We start from the raw sequence: 17,105 nt of genomic DNA, 5'->3' as shown, positions 1-17,105 counted from the left end.
GCCTGACACAGTGACTAGTACATAGTAAATAGTATTTAATAAATGCATGTTGACAGATTGATGAGGGCACCAAGACTCTGAGGAGGGAAGGGGGAAGCCTAGCCAGGGTCACACAGGGTCAGGCAGCCTTCAAGTGTCAGTATCTGGACTTGAACCCTGGTCATCTGACTAAGCCAGCAGCTGTTTGCATTCCACCAGGCATCAGACTCTCTCTTTCACAGGGTTGTTTTGAGGATCAAATGAGATAATGGCTATAAAATGCTTTGTAACAGTCAAACCCTATATAAATGTCAGCTATTCTTATTATTCAGCTGGGGTCCTTTCAAATATGTATTAGAATTTATTCTCAGACATCATTTACTCCATGGAAAGCATTTTTAAATGGTCCCAGCTCCTGGGAAGTCAACTACCAAGTGGGGAGATATGTGTGTGTGTGTGTGTGTGTGTGTGTGTGTGTTGGGGGTGGGGAGGAGGGAATCACAGGACAGATTGGTCAACAAGAATTCAGTCCATCTCCAGGTTCATTTGGACATCACATCTGCGTGCTCTGGCTTATCTCGTTTGATCACAAGAACTTTAGAGTTGGAAAGAAACTTGGAGGGCATCAGAACCAATCTTCTCATTTTACAGGTGGAAAAACTGAGGGCCAGACAGATTCAGAAATTTGCCTATGGTCACACAGGTAGTAAGTGGTGCACTTGCCATGTCTTCTGACTCCATTGCACTTTAATTGCTTAGGGAGTTATGGAGCTACAATGAGGGTGGGCTGGAGTGGGGAAGGAATAAGCATTGATGATGATGATGTTATTTGAGGAAATAAGCACCTACTGTGTGTCAGGTATTGTGCTAAGTGCTTTACAAAAATTATCTCATTTGATCAATTGATAAGAGTTTGAGGATTCAGTTCGAATTCCAGTCCTTCCACTTACTAGTTCTGTGACCTTGGGCAAGTCACTTAACCACGTGCCTGTTTCCTCATCTATAAGTGGTTAGACTAGGTGGCCTTTAAAGATCTCTTTTGATCTAAATGTAGGCTTCTATGATTCCTTCTTTGATGAATAGAGAGACTGAGACCCCAGAAGGATACATGACTAGTCCAAGGTCACAGAGGGAGTCGAGTCTAGGGCTAGCACCCAGGTCCCCTATCTCCCATTCCCAGCTCTTTGCACTGGATCATTCTGGATACTGAGCTAGCTTCACCTTTGAAACTCTCCTGCTGGAGAGGAGACTCAGGCTGGTTCTCTGGAAGGACCCTTCTTTCCTGCCTACTGTTTGTATATCTCTACTCCCTGCCCCTCCTTCTCTTCCTCTCTCATCTCCAACCCCTCCTCCCCCAGGACTCCGGCTGGAGCACAGTGGTTACAAATCCTCCTTAATCCTGAATAATGATATTAACACAGACCATAACAATGGCACATCTGAAAAGCAGGGGGGACTTCCAGCAGCCCGGCAGGCTAGGAGAAGGCTCCTGGTGCCAGGGCTTATCAGCCACTGCAAATAAGATTTCCCCAGCTCAGCCTGACACTGGTGATTCACACACCCCTGCTTCCCAGAGGTAGTGCCAGATGGGGGCCTTTTTCTCTTCTTCCCACCAGGAGCAAATGCTTGTGGATTCTCACCTTCTGCTTGGTTTCCTTGCCTGCTGACCCTGGGCTTGCCTTCTCTATTTCCTTTTTTTATTTTTATTTTTAATATGATGAACCTTCCCTTTTAAACTAAATAAAACCAACTTGCCTTTTAGCTAAGTAAAACAAACCAACACGGTTGACCATGTCTGACAATATATGCTTCATTATGCATCTGTAATCCACCACTTTTTGGGAGGGAGAGAAATGTTTCACTATCAGTCAATACCCTTTCTGGAAAGCAGCACCTTTCAATCTAAAGAGAGCTGCATTTTGCGCTTGGAGGACCTGGGTTTGAATCTTGACTCTGCAGCTTTCTCCCTCTGTGACCTCAGACAAGTGACTCAGTCTCAGTTTCCTCAACAATCAGATGTAAGGTTCTACACCCATAGCCTCTCCACCCCCCAACTTGTCTACCAAAAAGAAGCTGTCATCATTTACTCCCCGGAACCAAAATTGGGCACCTCCCGTCAAGTTAGAAAGATCGTCAATGGGTTTCTCATTGCCTACTCATTTCTCAGTCTTTTGCAGTTTGACCTCTGATCCTGCCACCTTACTGATCCCCATAGCCCAAGGTTACCATCTCTCTTTACTGCTTGTTCCAATGGCCTGTTCTCATCCTTCATCCTTCTTGATCTTGGCAGCCTTTGATATTGAAGAACCCCTTCTCCTGAATCTATCCATCTCCTTGGGTTTCTTATGACATTGTTCTCTATTGGCTCTCCTTCTACTGGTCTGACCGTTTGCTCTTTCTCAGTCTCCTTTGTGGGGTCTCTACATTGCACCCCCGATGGTTGGTGTCTAGACTTCAGGGCTGAGTTTTCTTATTAAACTGTTAGCTCCTTGATAATGGGATATCAGAGCTAGGAGGGACCTTGAAACAGGGAATGTCAGAGCTGAGAGGGACCTTAGAACAAAGCCAGAGCTGGGAGGAGCCTCAGAACAGGAAATGTCAGAGTTAGGAGGGACTTTAGAACAGGGAAGGTCAGGGTAAGGAGGGACCTTACTGATTCTAATCCAACCCATTCATTTTTTTTTTAGTAGAATTAAGTTCTTTTAATAGATTGCATAAATAGATGTTCATCTACACACTTCAATCAACTCTTTAAGAGCAACCCATTCATTTTAAAGATGATAAAACTGATTCCCAGAGAGGGGGCATGACCAGGTCATAGAGATAACCAAAAACAAGGCTGGGGTTTGAACCCATACTTACTGGACCTGGATTCCAATCCCTGTGTAGACACTCACTAGTGTCTGATGCTTGGCAAATCATTTGACCCCTTTGGACCCTCAGTTTCCTTATCTATAACATGAGGGTGGGAGGTGGAGATTGAACAAGATGGTTCTAAGATACAGCATTTCCTTGGCTATGATTTTATGACTTTCTTCATTATTCCCATTTAGCAGATGAGAAAATTGAAACCCAGACAATGTAAGCATTTGTTACAGACTACAGAGCAAGTTATCATTGGGACTGGAGGTGAAACCTCTCATCTCTGGATTCTCTCACTAGGGATTTCTGTATCTCCCTCCCCACCCCACCCCCTCCCCACCTTGGCCTCATACAGATCCAAGGACATGTGACTCTTTCTTACCTTGATGCCCTCTCCCTGTCCTGCCAATCAAAGGTGTCAAACCTCCCTAAAGGTGGTATTATACTGGGTACCCTGAGGCTACTGGGACTGTCTTTTCCCTTTTTTGGTGTCTCTAACAAAATGCCTGGTACATAGTAGGTGTTTAATAAATGCTTGTTGACTGATTGATTCGAAGGAGCATGGGGCTGGGAACCAGGAGATCTGGCACAGTGAAAAGAGTTCTGAATGTGGAATCTGATGACCTAAGTTAAAATCCATACTCCATCACTTAGTAGTTACTTGGCACTGGGCAAGTCCCTTTGGATCTCTGTGCCTCTGTTTCCTTCTTTGTAAAATGAGGGGGCTGCGATCGAGGGGTTCTAAATCTCCTCTCAATCTAGGGTTCTAAGATTCTTTCATGGAATGGGCCAGGCCTGTCTCTAGACAGCGCCGAGCAGGAGACTGGGACATCAGTAGAGATGGGAGAAGGAGAAAGAGTTTCTACCCCAGGCTGGTGTCTATTTCCTTGAGCCATCTAGAAGAGCTCCCTTGACACTACGTGCATGATTTCATAAAGGGGCAGCTCTTAGCTCCATTTAGGCTGTGGGAGAGTAAATCTCTGATTCCGAAGAGCCTCTGTCCCTGGGACAGACATGGGCTGCATGTTAATAAGGTAGCTGATTAAGCTTGGACCACTCTGCAGACCTCCTTTCTTCCTGCTTCCCTCCAGTACGGATATTCAGCAGAGAGTTGCCCCTTGGTAACTGGTGGTCGAGTGAGTGAGTGACTGAACAGAGGAATGGATGAATCTTAGAATAGACCCTTGAGATCCTAGAGAACCCTTGCCATTTTTCAGATTAGAACAGACCGCCCATGATCACATAAATATTAAATAACCTGAGCCAGGATTTGAACCTGGATCTTCTGACTCCAAATCCTAAGTCCTTTCCACCGTGCAAAGGCAGGGAGGAGAGGACTGTGACCCCCCAGCCCATGGCCACACTGCCTGGATAGTGGAGCCCTCTCGGGCTGCTCTCTGTCCCCGTTCCTTCCCTGCTCAGCTCTCTGCTCCTTCCTTTCTGTGCAGCTCTAGCCCAGGTGAGCTCTCTTCGAGGCAGCACCAGGCAGAGGGCCAGCTGCTGGTGTCAGCAGAAGCATGGACATCTCTTCCCCTCTCCTTGGCTGATTCTCGATGCGTCAGCTAGTGACGGTAGCTCCAGGGACAAGGCACGCTGACGCATCCCTACCTACTTGGAGTGGGGAGGCCTCCTGGCTCCCTTTGCCTGACTCTGACTCATAAGTGGCCCTGGGCTTTGGAGACCCTGAGGAGAGAGAGGGTGACAGAGGGTCACCTTGAGGTCTCAGGTGGAGGGGGGAGGGAGAAGGGAATACAAGTCATCATAAAGGCAATCTTCCCTATCTGTTTTCCATTCTAGCCTACTCACACAAAGACCAGAGTCAGAATTTGAACTCAGGATCTAGGATCATAGATTTGGCACTAGAAGGGACCTAAAAGGTTCTCTAGTTTGGTCCTCTTGTTTTACAGATGAGGAAACTGAGGCCCATAGAGAGAAAATGACTCTCTAAGGGTCACACGGCTAGGAAGTATCAGAACCAGCATCATTACACAAATCTACAAATCCCATAGACTTCTCTAGGTGCCCGTCTCATCCCCTACCCCCACCCCCACCCCCACCATGCAGATCCTTCCACATATAAACATACACATAAGCAGATTAGGTAAACACTCCCTCTTTAGCAAATTGCAGACTCGTGTAAATTCACAAAACACACCTGCCTGCAAACCTGTTTTTCCCTCAATGTTCCCCAATGGGAGGGGAATTGGGAGTAGGGGACTGTCCTATGTACCAGAGCAGGATGGACTCCTGGCCAGGCTCTCCTGGGCTGTCTGTGAGAAGCCAGGGGGCTTCTGGGACTGGATTGCCCTCCCCTTCCCCCATTGGCCTTCCAGATTCCTTATTTTTTTTGGGGGGGGGGGAGAGGTAACTGTTACAGCCTGTTCACACAAATCGTCAGGTCTGAGGACCAGAGCTTCTGAGCCGAAAGGGATCTGAGAAGCCACTGACTCTGAGTTCTTCACTGTACAGATAGAGGAACTTTGAGAAGTTAAAGGACTTGCCTAGGGTCACCCAACTCAGAAGTATCTGAGGCAGGATTTGAACTCAGCTCTCCCTATCCCCATGCCTGGCACTCTATCTACTACACTAGACAATGAGGTCTTAAAGCCAAAGCTAGCTGAGCACTTATTGGGAACTGAAGGGGGATTCTCTCCATGGAGGGGTAAGGAACCTTAAGGTGTTATTGAGTCTAGGTCTCCACCCCACCCCCTTTTTAGAGATTGAAAAACAGGCGGGGGGGGGGTTGTGAAAGGTCACATATATAGTCATATATATTTGGACTTATCAATAAGTAGTAATGTATACTTGGAATCACTGATTCCAAAGCCTTTCCACTGCTGTTGTATCTATCGTCCCTTCTAATTTTGAGAATATAAGGATTATTATTGTTATTTTACAGATGAGAAAAACTGAGACCCAGTGGGGATATATGTGTGTAGGGTTGGCAATCCAGGTAGTTAAGGAACAAGGTCATATTTCAAACTCAAGTCCTTTCTCAAGCCTACATATAGTGATCTTCCCTTTCTGCCCTTGGTTAGGGTGATGCTATCCTTTCTCCACCCAACCTTGCCTGGGTCTGGTGAATGGGGGCCCACCCAGCTTTGGCCTGGCTTGTAAGGGTGTAGAAACCCTGAGGATGTCCCTTTAGAGCCCCAGGCCCAGCTTCTCACTCCCTCAAGTCTTGCTCCTCCTCCTCCTTCCAGAGTGATTGAATGCCAAGTCTATCTCTGACAAAGGTCTAAGACCTTCACCCACCTGCCTGGTCATTTGCAAACCCCAGATCTGTTCCCTTCTCGCTGTCTTCCAGATCTTCCAGCTGTCCCGAGCCTCTCCTTTCCTCTCTTCCTGCTCATTTCCTTCTGTTTCAGCCCTTTGGGGCCACAATGCTGAAAATTGGTTTTGCTTTTAACTACGTAAGGTTTTTTTTCTTTTTGGTTTAAAAAAAATTAAGCAATTTCTCTTCCTGGAGTTTCCCCAAGGAGTGGTGAAGGGAGGGGATCTGGGGAAAAAGGCCTGCAGAATCCTATGCTGGATTTGAATTTCTGAGGTTTCAATTGGTCTCCAGGTCTGAGAACATTAGGCCATTTTGAGAGCCAGGGGCATTCCTACAGTGAGTCTGTAGGACTACAGAGAGTGGCGATTGGGGCATGAGGATTCTAGACCATGGTTCTGCCTCTTACTCTTATTAGCTGTGTGATCTTCCTTGAGAAAAGGGCAGACTGAGATGAAAAATTGCCAACGGCCCTTCCAGAACTTAGAATCTGTGATTGATGACGACATTGGAGTTTGAACTGGGTTCAAATTGAACATTGAACTGGGGTCCACACCTGGAGGAGGCATCCTCCAGAGAATCAGTGGAGGGCTGGGTCCTTTCTTTATGGGACTTTGGGTTGGAAAGGTCCTTAGGGTTCCTCATCTAACCTCCTATTCTCACAGGTGAGGAAGTTGAGATTGAGTCAGGAAGGGATTTTTGTGAAGCTCCAGGGCAGGCACCAGGGCTCTAGGTATGGATCATAGAACCAGAGCTGGAAGGGGCCTCATCTGCTCCAGTCCCTTCGTCTCACAGATGAGGAAACTGAGGCCACATCCTTCCTGGTTCTAGAGTCCCTGCTTTAAAGTTCTTTCAAAGACACATCATTAAATTCCTGAAATTATCTCATCAAGTAGTCAGAGCTAAGAAGATTCCATTTGCCAGAGACAACCTTTAGAGATATCTGGAGATTAAGTGACATCCTAGAATCCTAATGGATTGAGCCTTAGGAATCATCATTTTAGGACTCATTCAACCCCTGCCTGAAGTCTATAGAATTCTCAGTAAGATCCATTTTCTCCTTGAATAACTTCAGTCACGGGGAACTCACTACCTCCGAGGCAGCCTACCTGTTTCTGGGTAGCTTTTATCACTAGGACCAGAACCCAGGTCTGCTGCCTGGTAGGTCATTGGTGTTTTCACTAAACTATGCTACTTTGGAGATCAGGGAGGAGGGGATTTGGGACTTTTTTTTTCCTTCCTCCTCTTTGGCCTTATGATATAGGAGGGCCATAGACAGGAAGCACTGTGGTTCTATGGGGAGATTTTTTGAGTCAAACTCTGTGGGTTCAGATCCTGGTTCTGCCATTTATTATCTATCTGGCCTTGCGCAATAAATCAACAAGCATTTATTAAACACTTATTGTATGCTAAGACACCATGCTAAGTTCTGGGGCTAGAAAAAAAGAACCCAAGCCAGCTTACATTACTCAAGGGGCTTACATTCTGGTTGTAGAGAGAACATGTTTATAAATAGGTCCATAGAAGAGATAGCCAGAGTAAATGGAAGGTAACCTTGGAAGGGAAGGTACTGGATGGACTAGGAAAGTTAATATCTGAGCTGAGTGTTAAAAAAAAAAAAAGCCAGGGGCGGCTAGGTGGCGCAGTGAATAGAGCACTGGTCCTGGAGTCAGGAGGACCTAAGTTCAAATCCGACCTCAGACACTTAACACGCACACACACACACACAAAACTATCATGTGACCTTGGGCAAGTCACTTAACCCCAACTGCCCTACCTTCTCCCCTCCAAATAAAAAAAGAAGCCAGTGACTCTTGACAGGCACAGGTGAGAAGGGAGAGCATTCCATGAAGCCAGGGCAAATGACGTCATGTGTGAGGAGCGTCGGGTGGGTCAGCATAGCTAGACTGGACAGTGTATAGAGGAGAGGTATGAGTTCAAAGGTTAGAAAGATAGGAAGGGCACAGTCTGTGGAGGACTTTAAATGCTAAACTTAGTATATTCAGTCCTGGAGAAATAGGCAACCACTGCAGTTTACTGAGTAGGGGAGTACTGAATAGATCTGACCCCATCAGACCTATGATTTAGGAAAATTTGGCAGCTGAGCAGAGGAAAAATTGAAGTGGGGAGAGACTGGAGACAGGGAACCCAATCAAAAGGATATCAAAATAGTCCAGGGGAGAGAGGTCATGAGGGTCTGAACCAGGGCAGTGGCCACGTGAGTGAAGAGAGGGCAGATATATTATATGGGCATCTAGGTGGTGCGGTGGATAGACTGCCGGACCTGGAGTCAGAAAGATGAGTCTTCCTGAGTTCAAATCCAGTCTCAGACCCTTAGCTATGGAAAACTGGGCAAGTCACTTAATCCTGTTTGCCTCAGTTTCCTCATCTGTAAAATGAGCTGGAGAAGGAAATGGAAAATCTGTCCAGTATCTTTGCCAAGAAAACCCCAAATAGGGTTACAGACAATCTGAAATGATTGAAAAATGCCTGAACAAACATGTATGTTATATAGGAGAGATGTAGAAAAAGAAATTTCAAGATTTGGTAATTGATTTGATATGTGTGTTGACTGAGTGTAAGAAATTGAGGGTGATTTCCAGGTTGTGAGCCTGTGTGACTGGGAGGATGGTGGGACACTTGATGGTAGCAGGAAAATTTGGAAGAGGGGTTGGTTTGGGAGGAAAGGTAATGAGTTTCATTCTGGATAGCTTGTTTGGGATGCCTATGGGTCTTCCAGATGGAAATATCCAATAAGCAGCTTATGATTCAAGACTAGAGAGAGATTATGACTAGATATATAGATCTGGGAATCATCTGCATAGAAATACAAATTAAACCCATGGGAGCTGATGACATCACCAAACAAAGCTATCTCTCAATGCCTGTGACTTCCAAGGCCAAAACGTTCCTTTTGGGTCATGACTCCCCATGTGAAAAGCGAAAGCCCAGCAGAAAGCTTTGGAGCATACTCACAGTTGGTGGGGGTGACATAGATGAAAGTCCAGCCAAGAAGACGGAGAAGGAGTGGTCACAGAAGTAGGAGGAGAACTGAGAGAGAACAGGCTTGGAAACCCAGGGAGGAGAGAGTATTCAGGAGGCCAAGGCAGTTAGCCACCACGGGCCTCAGCTTCCTCATCTATAAAATGAAAAGCATGCAATAAACTGCCTCTAAGCTCCCTTCCAACTCACTCATGCTCCTGTGATGCCTGCTGAGCTCCAGGCTTCCTCTCCACCGTTGTCTGCTGCTGCCCAGGGCCTGGCTCTTTCCTCAGGGTTATTGTCCACCTTCTGGACCCAGGCAGAGCTCAGGAGACTCCCACTCTGCCCCCTTCCACTACATGCTCAGGACTGGGTGGCCCTATTCCCCCCTCCCCCCACCAGAGCTGAGACAAGGGAATTATTTTTGGAACAAGTGCAGTTACACAACAAATGAATTATTTATCGTTTGGCATGGAGAGGAGATGGCGTTTTGTTCTTAGGGCCTCTCATCTGTTTTTTCTTGAGTGCTTTATGTTCTCGAAGGCAAATCCCTGCATACCTGTGGATATAGACCACCTGTGTGACCTCAGACAAATCACTGAGAATCTCTGGGCCTCAGTCCCCTCATCTGTGAAATGGGGGGTGGGGGTGGTAAGTGAACAGCTGACCTCTGAGGTCCCTTCTTGCCATAGATCTGGAAGCCTCAGGCCTTAAGCATGTCTGCCTGTGTTTACGCACACCCATGACAGGTTGGTATACAGGTGCCAGGAGCTGAACCTGTCTGTCAGGGGGGTGGGGTGGGTTTGATGTTGTAAAGCTTTAGAGACATAGGACGTGGGTTTAAATCCTGGCGTTCTGCCTGTGTAACCTTAGGCAAATCACTTAACCACTCTGGGCTTCAGTGTCTCCATCTGTAAACCGGAGGGGGCTGGACTAGACTGGGCTGGATGTAGTGTTAGAGAACCTGGGTTCCAATTCTATTTCTGTCACTTTGTACCTGTGTGACCCTGGACAAGTAACTTCACCTGGTGAGCCTCAGTTTCTTCACTTGTAAAATGAAGGGGTCAGACAGGATGGCTTCAATAGTCCCTTTCAGCTCTAAATGTTTGATTCTATAAGATCCTAGGTGATGTGTAAGGTCCTTCTAGCTTGTTTTCCTATGATCTTGTGGGTTCTGCTGAGATTTCTGAATTCCTTTTCTGTACTGTTCTAGACCCCCCTCCCCCCCAGCATTTCTTCCTTCCCTCTCCTGCCTCTCTTTCCCCTCCTACTGTCTCCTCTTCCACCCACTAGGCTGTCCTTCCTTTATATAACAGGGACCCAGAGTCCTTGCTGAAGCAGGAAGCCCCCTTTTGGTGACCGCTAGGGGGACCTTGCCTTGGAGCTGAGTTGTCACTGGCCCTTTTCCCCCAGAGCTTGTCCCTCTATCTCTCCCCCCCCCCCCCATCAGAGTTTTGCCTCTGGACTTTTCCCATGGATCCATCTCTGTCTTCTCTGCTTCTCTTCCAGGCTCTGGGTGACAGATGGATCTTCGGCTCCGTGTGTCTCTCACCATGCCTCTGTCTAGCTGCCTGTTTGCATCTTCCCGCCTTGCCTGTGCTCTGAAGCTCTGAGACGCCTCTGAAAGGCCCAGACCTGAACAAGGGGGAGGAAGAGGAAGAGGAAGAAGAGGACAGAGACGTATTCCAGACTGCCCAGGACCCTGCTCTGCCTGGGCAGGGATTAACGGAAGAGGGCAGAGCTGGGGGGTGCTGCAGCAAAGACCACTCCTCAGAGCTGCAGGGAGAGCCAGGTGTCCCCAGTACGTGTACACAGCGGGTCCCCTTTCTGCCGGGATCCCCGAAACTGGACAGCAGGCAAAGTGGACCAGAGCTCGGGAGCCCCATCTTGCACCCCAGCACTGGGGGGGCATCCCTCAAAATGCTGGTGGCCCCGGCAAGAACTGGGATGATGGGCCAGGCTTTCGGCCGCTAGGCCTTCCCAGATCCCTGCCGTCCCGGAGCCCCACCTTGCCCCTGGTCTGCCTCGATCCAGCCCTCCTGCCCACTGGGCCTCCCCCTGCCATGCTGCGCCTGGGCCTGTGGGCAGCAGCCCTGCTCTGCGCCTGCCAGCCGGACCTAGTGCGGGCCGACTGCTGGCTCATCGAGGGCGACAAGGGTTACGTGTGGCTGGCCATCTGCAGCCAGAACCAGCCCCCCTACGAGACCATCCCTCAGCACATCAACAGCACGGTGCACGACCTCCGCCTCAATGAGAACAAGCTCAAGGTGGTCCTCTACTCTTCCCTCAACCGCTTCGGCAACCTGACCGACCTCAACCTGACCAAGAACGAGATCTCCTACATCGAGGACGGCGCTTTCCTGGGCCAGGCCAACCTCCAGGTGCTGCAGCTCGGTTACAACAAGCTGAGCAATCTGACGGAGGGCATGCTGCGCGGCATGAGCCGCCTGCAGTTTCTCTTCGTCCAGCACAATCTCATCGAGGTGGTGACGCCCGCGGCGTTCTCCGAGTGCCCGGCGCTCATCAGCATCGACCTGTCCTCCAACCGCCTCAGCCGCCTGGAGAGCACCACCTTCGTGGGGCTCAGCAGCCTCATGGTGTGCGAGCTGGCGGGCAATCCCTTCAACTGCGACTGCGGCCTCTACGGCTTCCTCAACTGGCTCGTGGTCTTCAACAACGTGACCAAGAACTATGACCGGCTGCAGTGCGAGTCTCCGCGGGAGTTCGCCGGCTACCCGCTGCTCGTGCCGCGGCCCCACCACAGCCGCAACGCTATCACCGTCTTCCAGTCCATGTGCCGCGACGGCACCCTGCCGTCCAGGCCCGTCAGCCACCCCACTCCGTACACCACCGACTCCCAGAAGGACCCGGATGAAAACTCGGGCTTCAACCCCGTGGATTTCCTCTCCGTGGAGCCCCCGGCCTCCTCCACCACGGACTCCTCCATCAGCCCCACCATCAAACTGCACTACGTCACCTTCACGTCAGCCACGCTGGTGGTGACGATTCCGTCCCCCTTCAGCAAGCTCTATGTTCTGGTCCAGTATAACAACAGCTACGTGTCCGACGTCATGACGCTAAAGAACAAAAAGGAGATCGTCACCCTCAATAAGCTGAAAGTCCACACCGACTACACTTTCTGCGTGGCCTCCATCCGCAACTCCCGCCGTTTCAACCACACCTGCCTGACCTTTGCCACCCGGGAGCCCATCCAGGGGGACGTGCCCCCCAGCACGTCCACCACCACGCACTATATCATGACCATCCTGGGCTGCCTCTTTGGCATGGTGATCGTCCTGGGGGCGGTCTACTATTGCCTGCGCAAGCGGCGCATGCAGGAGGAAAAGCAGAAGTCGATCAGCGTGAAAAAGACGATCCTGGAGATGCGCTACGGTTCAGATGTGGACACCAGCTCCATAGTCCACTCTGCCCAGAAGCTGGGGGAGCCACCGGTCCTCCCTGTCTCCCGCATGTCCTCCATCCCCTCCATGATCGGGGAGAAGCTGCCACAGCCCAAGGGCCTGGAGGCTGGCATAGACACACCCAAGGTGGCCACCAAGGGCAACTACATGGAGGTACGGACGGGGGGTGGTGGTGGAGGCGGGGACGGCCTGACCCGGGGTGAGGATGACCTGCCAGACTTGGACAATGGACAGGGTTCGGCAGCAGAGATCTCCACCATTGCCAAGGAGGTCGACAAAGTCAACCAGATTATCAATAACTGCATTGACGCCCTCAAGCTGGACACAGCCTCCTTCCTGGGAGGAGGTGGAGCAGATCCGGAGCTGGCTTTTGAGTGCCAGTCCATCCCGACCAGCTCCACCGGTGGGCTGGAGCGGCCCAGCTTCCTCTCACCTCCCTACAAAGAAAGTTCTCACCATCCCCTGCAGCGACAGTTGAGCGCTGATGCTGCCGTGGCCCGGAAGACCTGCAGCGTCTCATCTAGTGGTTCTATCAAGAGTGCCAAGGTCTTCAGCCTGGACGTCCCTGATCATCCAGCACCCCCGGGGCTGGGCAAGGGGGACTCGAAGTACATTGAGAAGGGCAGCCCACTCAACAGCCCCTTGGACCGTCTTCCCTTGGTGTCTCCCGGCGCCATCCATCACCTGGAGGTGAAGCCTTCCTACCACTGCAGTGAGCACCGACACTCTTTCCCAGCCTTGTACTACGAGGAGAGCGCGGACACCTTGAGCCAGAGGGTGTCCTTCCTCAAGCCCCTGTCCCGCTCCAAGCGGGACTCCGCGTACTCTCAACTCTCCCCCAGACACTATTTTTCGGGCTATTCCTCCAGCCCCGAGTATTCGTCCGAGAGTACCCACAAGATCTGGGAGCGCTTCCGGCCCTACAAGAAGCATCACCGGGAGGAAGTGTACATGGCGGCTGGCCACGCCCTGCGCAAGAAGGTCCAGTTCGCTAAGGATGAGGACCTGCACGACATCCTGGATTACTGGAAGGGGGTCTCAGCTCAGCAGAAGCTGTGACCCTCTCCTTCCTCCCCGCCCCCGGTGAGGTGGGGGCGGAGAGAGGGGGCAGGCTGGGGAGGGACACCGAGACTGGGGGGGCCGGGAGGCCTGGGGGGTGGGGTATGGGGTAGGAGGAGGCCAAGGAATGGATACACACACACACCCGCACGCACGCACCCAATGCACACACCTGACCACCACCTGACTGTGAACAAAAACAAAAACCTGACGTAAATGGACAGAAAAAACACAATTTTTAAAGTTTACAAACGGATACCGTAACCAGTTCTCTACTGTGCTGCCCGGGGGCGGGGGGACCCATTCCTCCTAGACTTTTCTCCCAAGGTTGGAGAGGTTCAGGGCTGCGGAAGGAGAGGTTGAGGGAAGAAGGGAAATTCAGGAGGTGACCCGATATATGCAGGGTCTGGGAGAGTTCCAAAGGAGAGACAAGAAAGTCTGGGGATTAGGGCCACGACCAGGAACACAGCCCATAGGCCTTCTTTGTGGTTCTTGACTTTGGAGGCTGAGGCTGGGAGTCCAGGGGGGAGGGGACCGCTTCAGTCTCAAGAGGAGGCTGGGTCAGTTTCCCCCTCTCTTAAACTCCACCTTCCTCCTTCAAAGGACTTTGGGGATACAGGACTTGCAGCTTCTCCTTCATCTCTCAGAAGGGAACTCTGCATCTCCTGGGATCCCTCTGGTTCAAGGCCTCTTCCCCAAAGCCCTGTTGCTTTGGTTCATTTGGCTCCTGGGAAGTTCTCCTGAAAGGGGGTTGCCTGCTGGTACCCTTTCCAAGCTCCAATTTCAGGGCCAGTATCCAAGGAGGAGATGATGACCCCAGCTGTTAGGGGTCCTCCTTTTCCCCATCCTCCAGGGCCCTGTTCATTTCAGTGAAGCCAGCAGGGATGGCTTTCACTCCTTGGGAGCATGTAGGAATGGGGAGTGGTGACCCTGTCAGAAAATTCTAAGTGTCTTCCAGGTAATGAGCAGGGAGTGGGGTGTGGGTTGGGGAGAGAATGATCCTGGAACTGAATGGATAGGGTGGTGGGAGCGAATGAGGGGCTCCCAGTGTATCTCAGGTGCATCGTCCCTCCCCCCAGGTTTGGGGAGATGGGGGTGGCCCCTCCTTCCCCCACCCCACTGTGCCAGCCTCCTGAATGCTTCTGTGCCTCCCCCCAGCCTGGCTTCCTGCCCTTACCCCCACCCTGAGATAGGATGTATGTGTGAGTGTGTGAATGACTGGCCAACTGCTGGAAAACCACAAATATGGTGAGCTGTGTGGATGTCCCACCCTCTTTGTCACCTCCTGGTATACCCCCAGACCCTGCCTCCCTCCCCCTCTTCCATTCTTCTGTAAGGATGTGGGGCACCAAGGACCTGGGACAGAAGGAAGCAAGTCAAAGACCCAGTATCTGATCCTGGCCTCTGAATGGAAAAGAGGTTTATTCCCCCTCTCCGTATCTACCCCCCACCCTCACCCCTCCCCATCTTCTATCCTTAAATCTAAGCTACATTCATTGCTTCTACCCTGTAGAGATGGGGTGGGGGGAACCAGGTTTCCATGGGAACTGCAAGTCTCTCTCTCTCTCTCCCCCCCTTTTTCCTCTCCCCTCCATTGGACACCCAGACAAAGCACAAACAGCTCCCAGGGTGTGAGTGGGGGAAACAAACCGTTTCTGTGACTGGCCCCCATCTCCTGGACTCTATCCCCACTCTCTGGCCAGCTGTGGTCACCATGACAACCCCCTTCCAGGCAGCCAGCAAAAGAGAGAGCTATGGTCCCTGGGGAGTAGGTGGGGGTGGGAGGAGGTGGTTAGAGATGAAGCTTGTGGGAGTTACAGGAGAAGGCAGAGTGAGGGCATGGATATGGAAGTATGAGGCTGACCCAGAGAAGTGGTGCCAGGAAGAAAGGGGCAAGAAAAAGGGCTCTAGACAGAGTCTCTCAAGAGAGTTTCTGAGGAAGCTTCCTGGGAGATTCTGGCTAAGTTCTTGGCACCTCAATGGAATTTGGGGTCACCTAATTTCTTCCTACCTGTTGCCTGTCCAGTTTTCTTAGGTGTGTTTGAGGCAGGAGAATGGGTTGTAAGACCAGAAGCCTTGACTGTATGGACTTCCAACTCCCTCCCTTCTGTCTCAGGACCAGAGAAAGTAAGATTAGATCCATTCTTCCTTCCCTTTCCTCCTCCCTCCCCCAGCCTTGGCCCTAGGCCATTATGGTCTTCCTGGGCATTAGGCCACTTTCAGCTCTGAATTTAAAGATCCTAATCCTTCCATTTCCCTTCCAGTCATATAGCCTTGGATCCTTAGGGTCAGAGGGACCTGGGGGAGTTGAGGGCATGGAGACCTGTGGGTAGTTAGTGTCCCAGAAAGCCAAGTGTTCAAGAAGGTGCTGGGACCTCAGAAAGGGTATGCTTCCTTGGGTTCATATGCTCTCCCTGTTGGAGGGGGGTCACAGTAAGATAGGGAGGGCACAGGAAGTCACTGTCTCCCCCTCCCCCCCCAATCCTGGAGTACAGACTGTTTTTTTTTGGGGGGGGTTGACTTGCACAGAAAGGACTTTCAGAGTGGGAGATGGGAAGAGAAAAGGGAAGAGAGGGGGTAGGGTGGGGAGAGAGAGGGAGAGACTGGCCTGCCTTCTCCCCTTACCCCCCAACCCACTTCCTTTCCTCTCCTTTCCACTCCCTCCTCCCCAGGCCTGTTTTGAGAACCCAAGAAAACTGAGTCAGGGAGAAGCCACTGATGTCAGAAACAGAATTCCTGTTCTATTTGTGCATGACGCTCTTTACTGTATTTTTCTGAGCAAACATCTGTTGTGAATGTGCCCGTTTGTCGAGATTCCCCCCTGCTTCCTTTCCTCTCCTCTCTTCTCCTCTCTTCTCCCCGCCCGCCCCCTGCCTCCCTTCTCAGCTGCCCTCCATTGTGAATTGATGAGCAACTTTTAAAACCCGGGAAGGAACTGTCTCTGCAGAGGACCCAAACCTGGTGCTGCCACTAGGCCAGCCCTGCCTTTCTCCACCTCAGTAGTGGTCTCACAAGTAATCCCTGCTCTCCCTCTCCCCTCTCTCAGCTTCTGCAGGTGCTGGAGCTGTCCAGGCAGAGGTGCTGAGAGGGACTGCTTCATGTGGGTTACCAGTAGAGACCCCTAGACAGGGCACTATTCCTGGGGTGGCTGTGGCTTGTCTCAAGGCAGGGGAAGGGACATGAAGTGGTTTCAATTCAGTTCAAGTCAATTCAACAAACATTTATTAAGCGCCTACTATATGCCAGGGCACTGTGCTAGGATCCCAGGACTTTAGAATGAAAAGGTATCTTAGAGAACATCTGGGCTCATTTTAGTTTAAAGGGAAAGGACACTGAGAGCCAGAGAGGACAAGGGACTTACTCTGGAGTCAAAAATGTAAAGCAATGGTAGTGCTGGGATTTGAACCCAAGTCCTGTGGGTCCTTAGAGCTATTGTCAGGGGTTAGGTGTGGAAACACTTGTTGAATGGAAACATTATGACTTTTCTGGTTGGGGGGTGTAGGAGCGGGCAGCTTTCTTCTCCTAGTTGG

General features: G+C 50.8%; 1 protein-coding gene across 1 annotated transcript; it reads left to right on the top strand.

Annotated features, from left to right (window-relative positions):
- Positions 1-10,611: 10,611 nt before the first annotated feature.
- ELFN2 (extracellular leucine rich repeat and fibronectin type III domain containing 2) lies at positions 10,612-13,617 on the top strand. Its single transcript, XM_069082186.1, has one exon. It carries the CDS (start codon positions 11,158-11,160, stop codon positions 13,573-13,575), a length of 2,418 nt encoding a protein of 805 aa, XP_068938287.1. The 5' UTR covers positions 10,612-11,157; the 3' UTR covers positions 13,576-13,617.
- Positions 13,618-17,105: the final 3,488 nt, after the last annotated feature.

The sequence above is a fragment of the Petaurus breviceps genome, unplaced genomic scaffold (genome assembly GCF_028583685.1).
Source record: "Petaurus breviceps papuanus isolate PSGF00001 unplaced genomic scaffold, PetGlider_PUasm1.0 156, whole genome shotgun sequence".
Lineage (NCBI taxonomy): Eukaryota > Metazoa > Chordata > Mammalia > Diprotodontia > Petauridae > Petaurus > Petaurus breviceps.
The sequence above is the reverse complement of the archived record's forward strand: the minus strand, read 5'-3'. Positions and strand labels throughout refer to the sequence as shown.

Excerpts from the sequence above, each read along its gene's own strand:
- ELFN2 (XM_069082186.1), top strand. The coding sequence starts at position 11,158 with ATGCTGCGCCTGGGCCTGTGGGCAGCAGCCCTGCTCTGCGCCTGCCAG.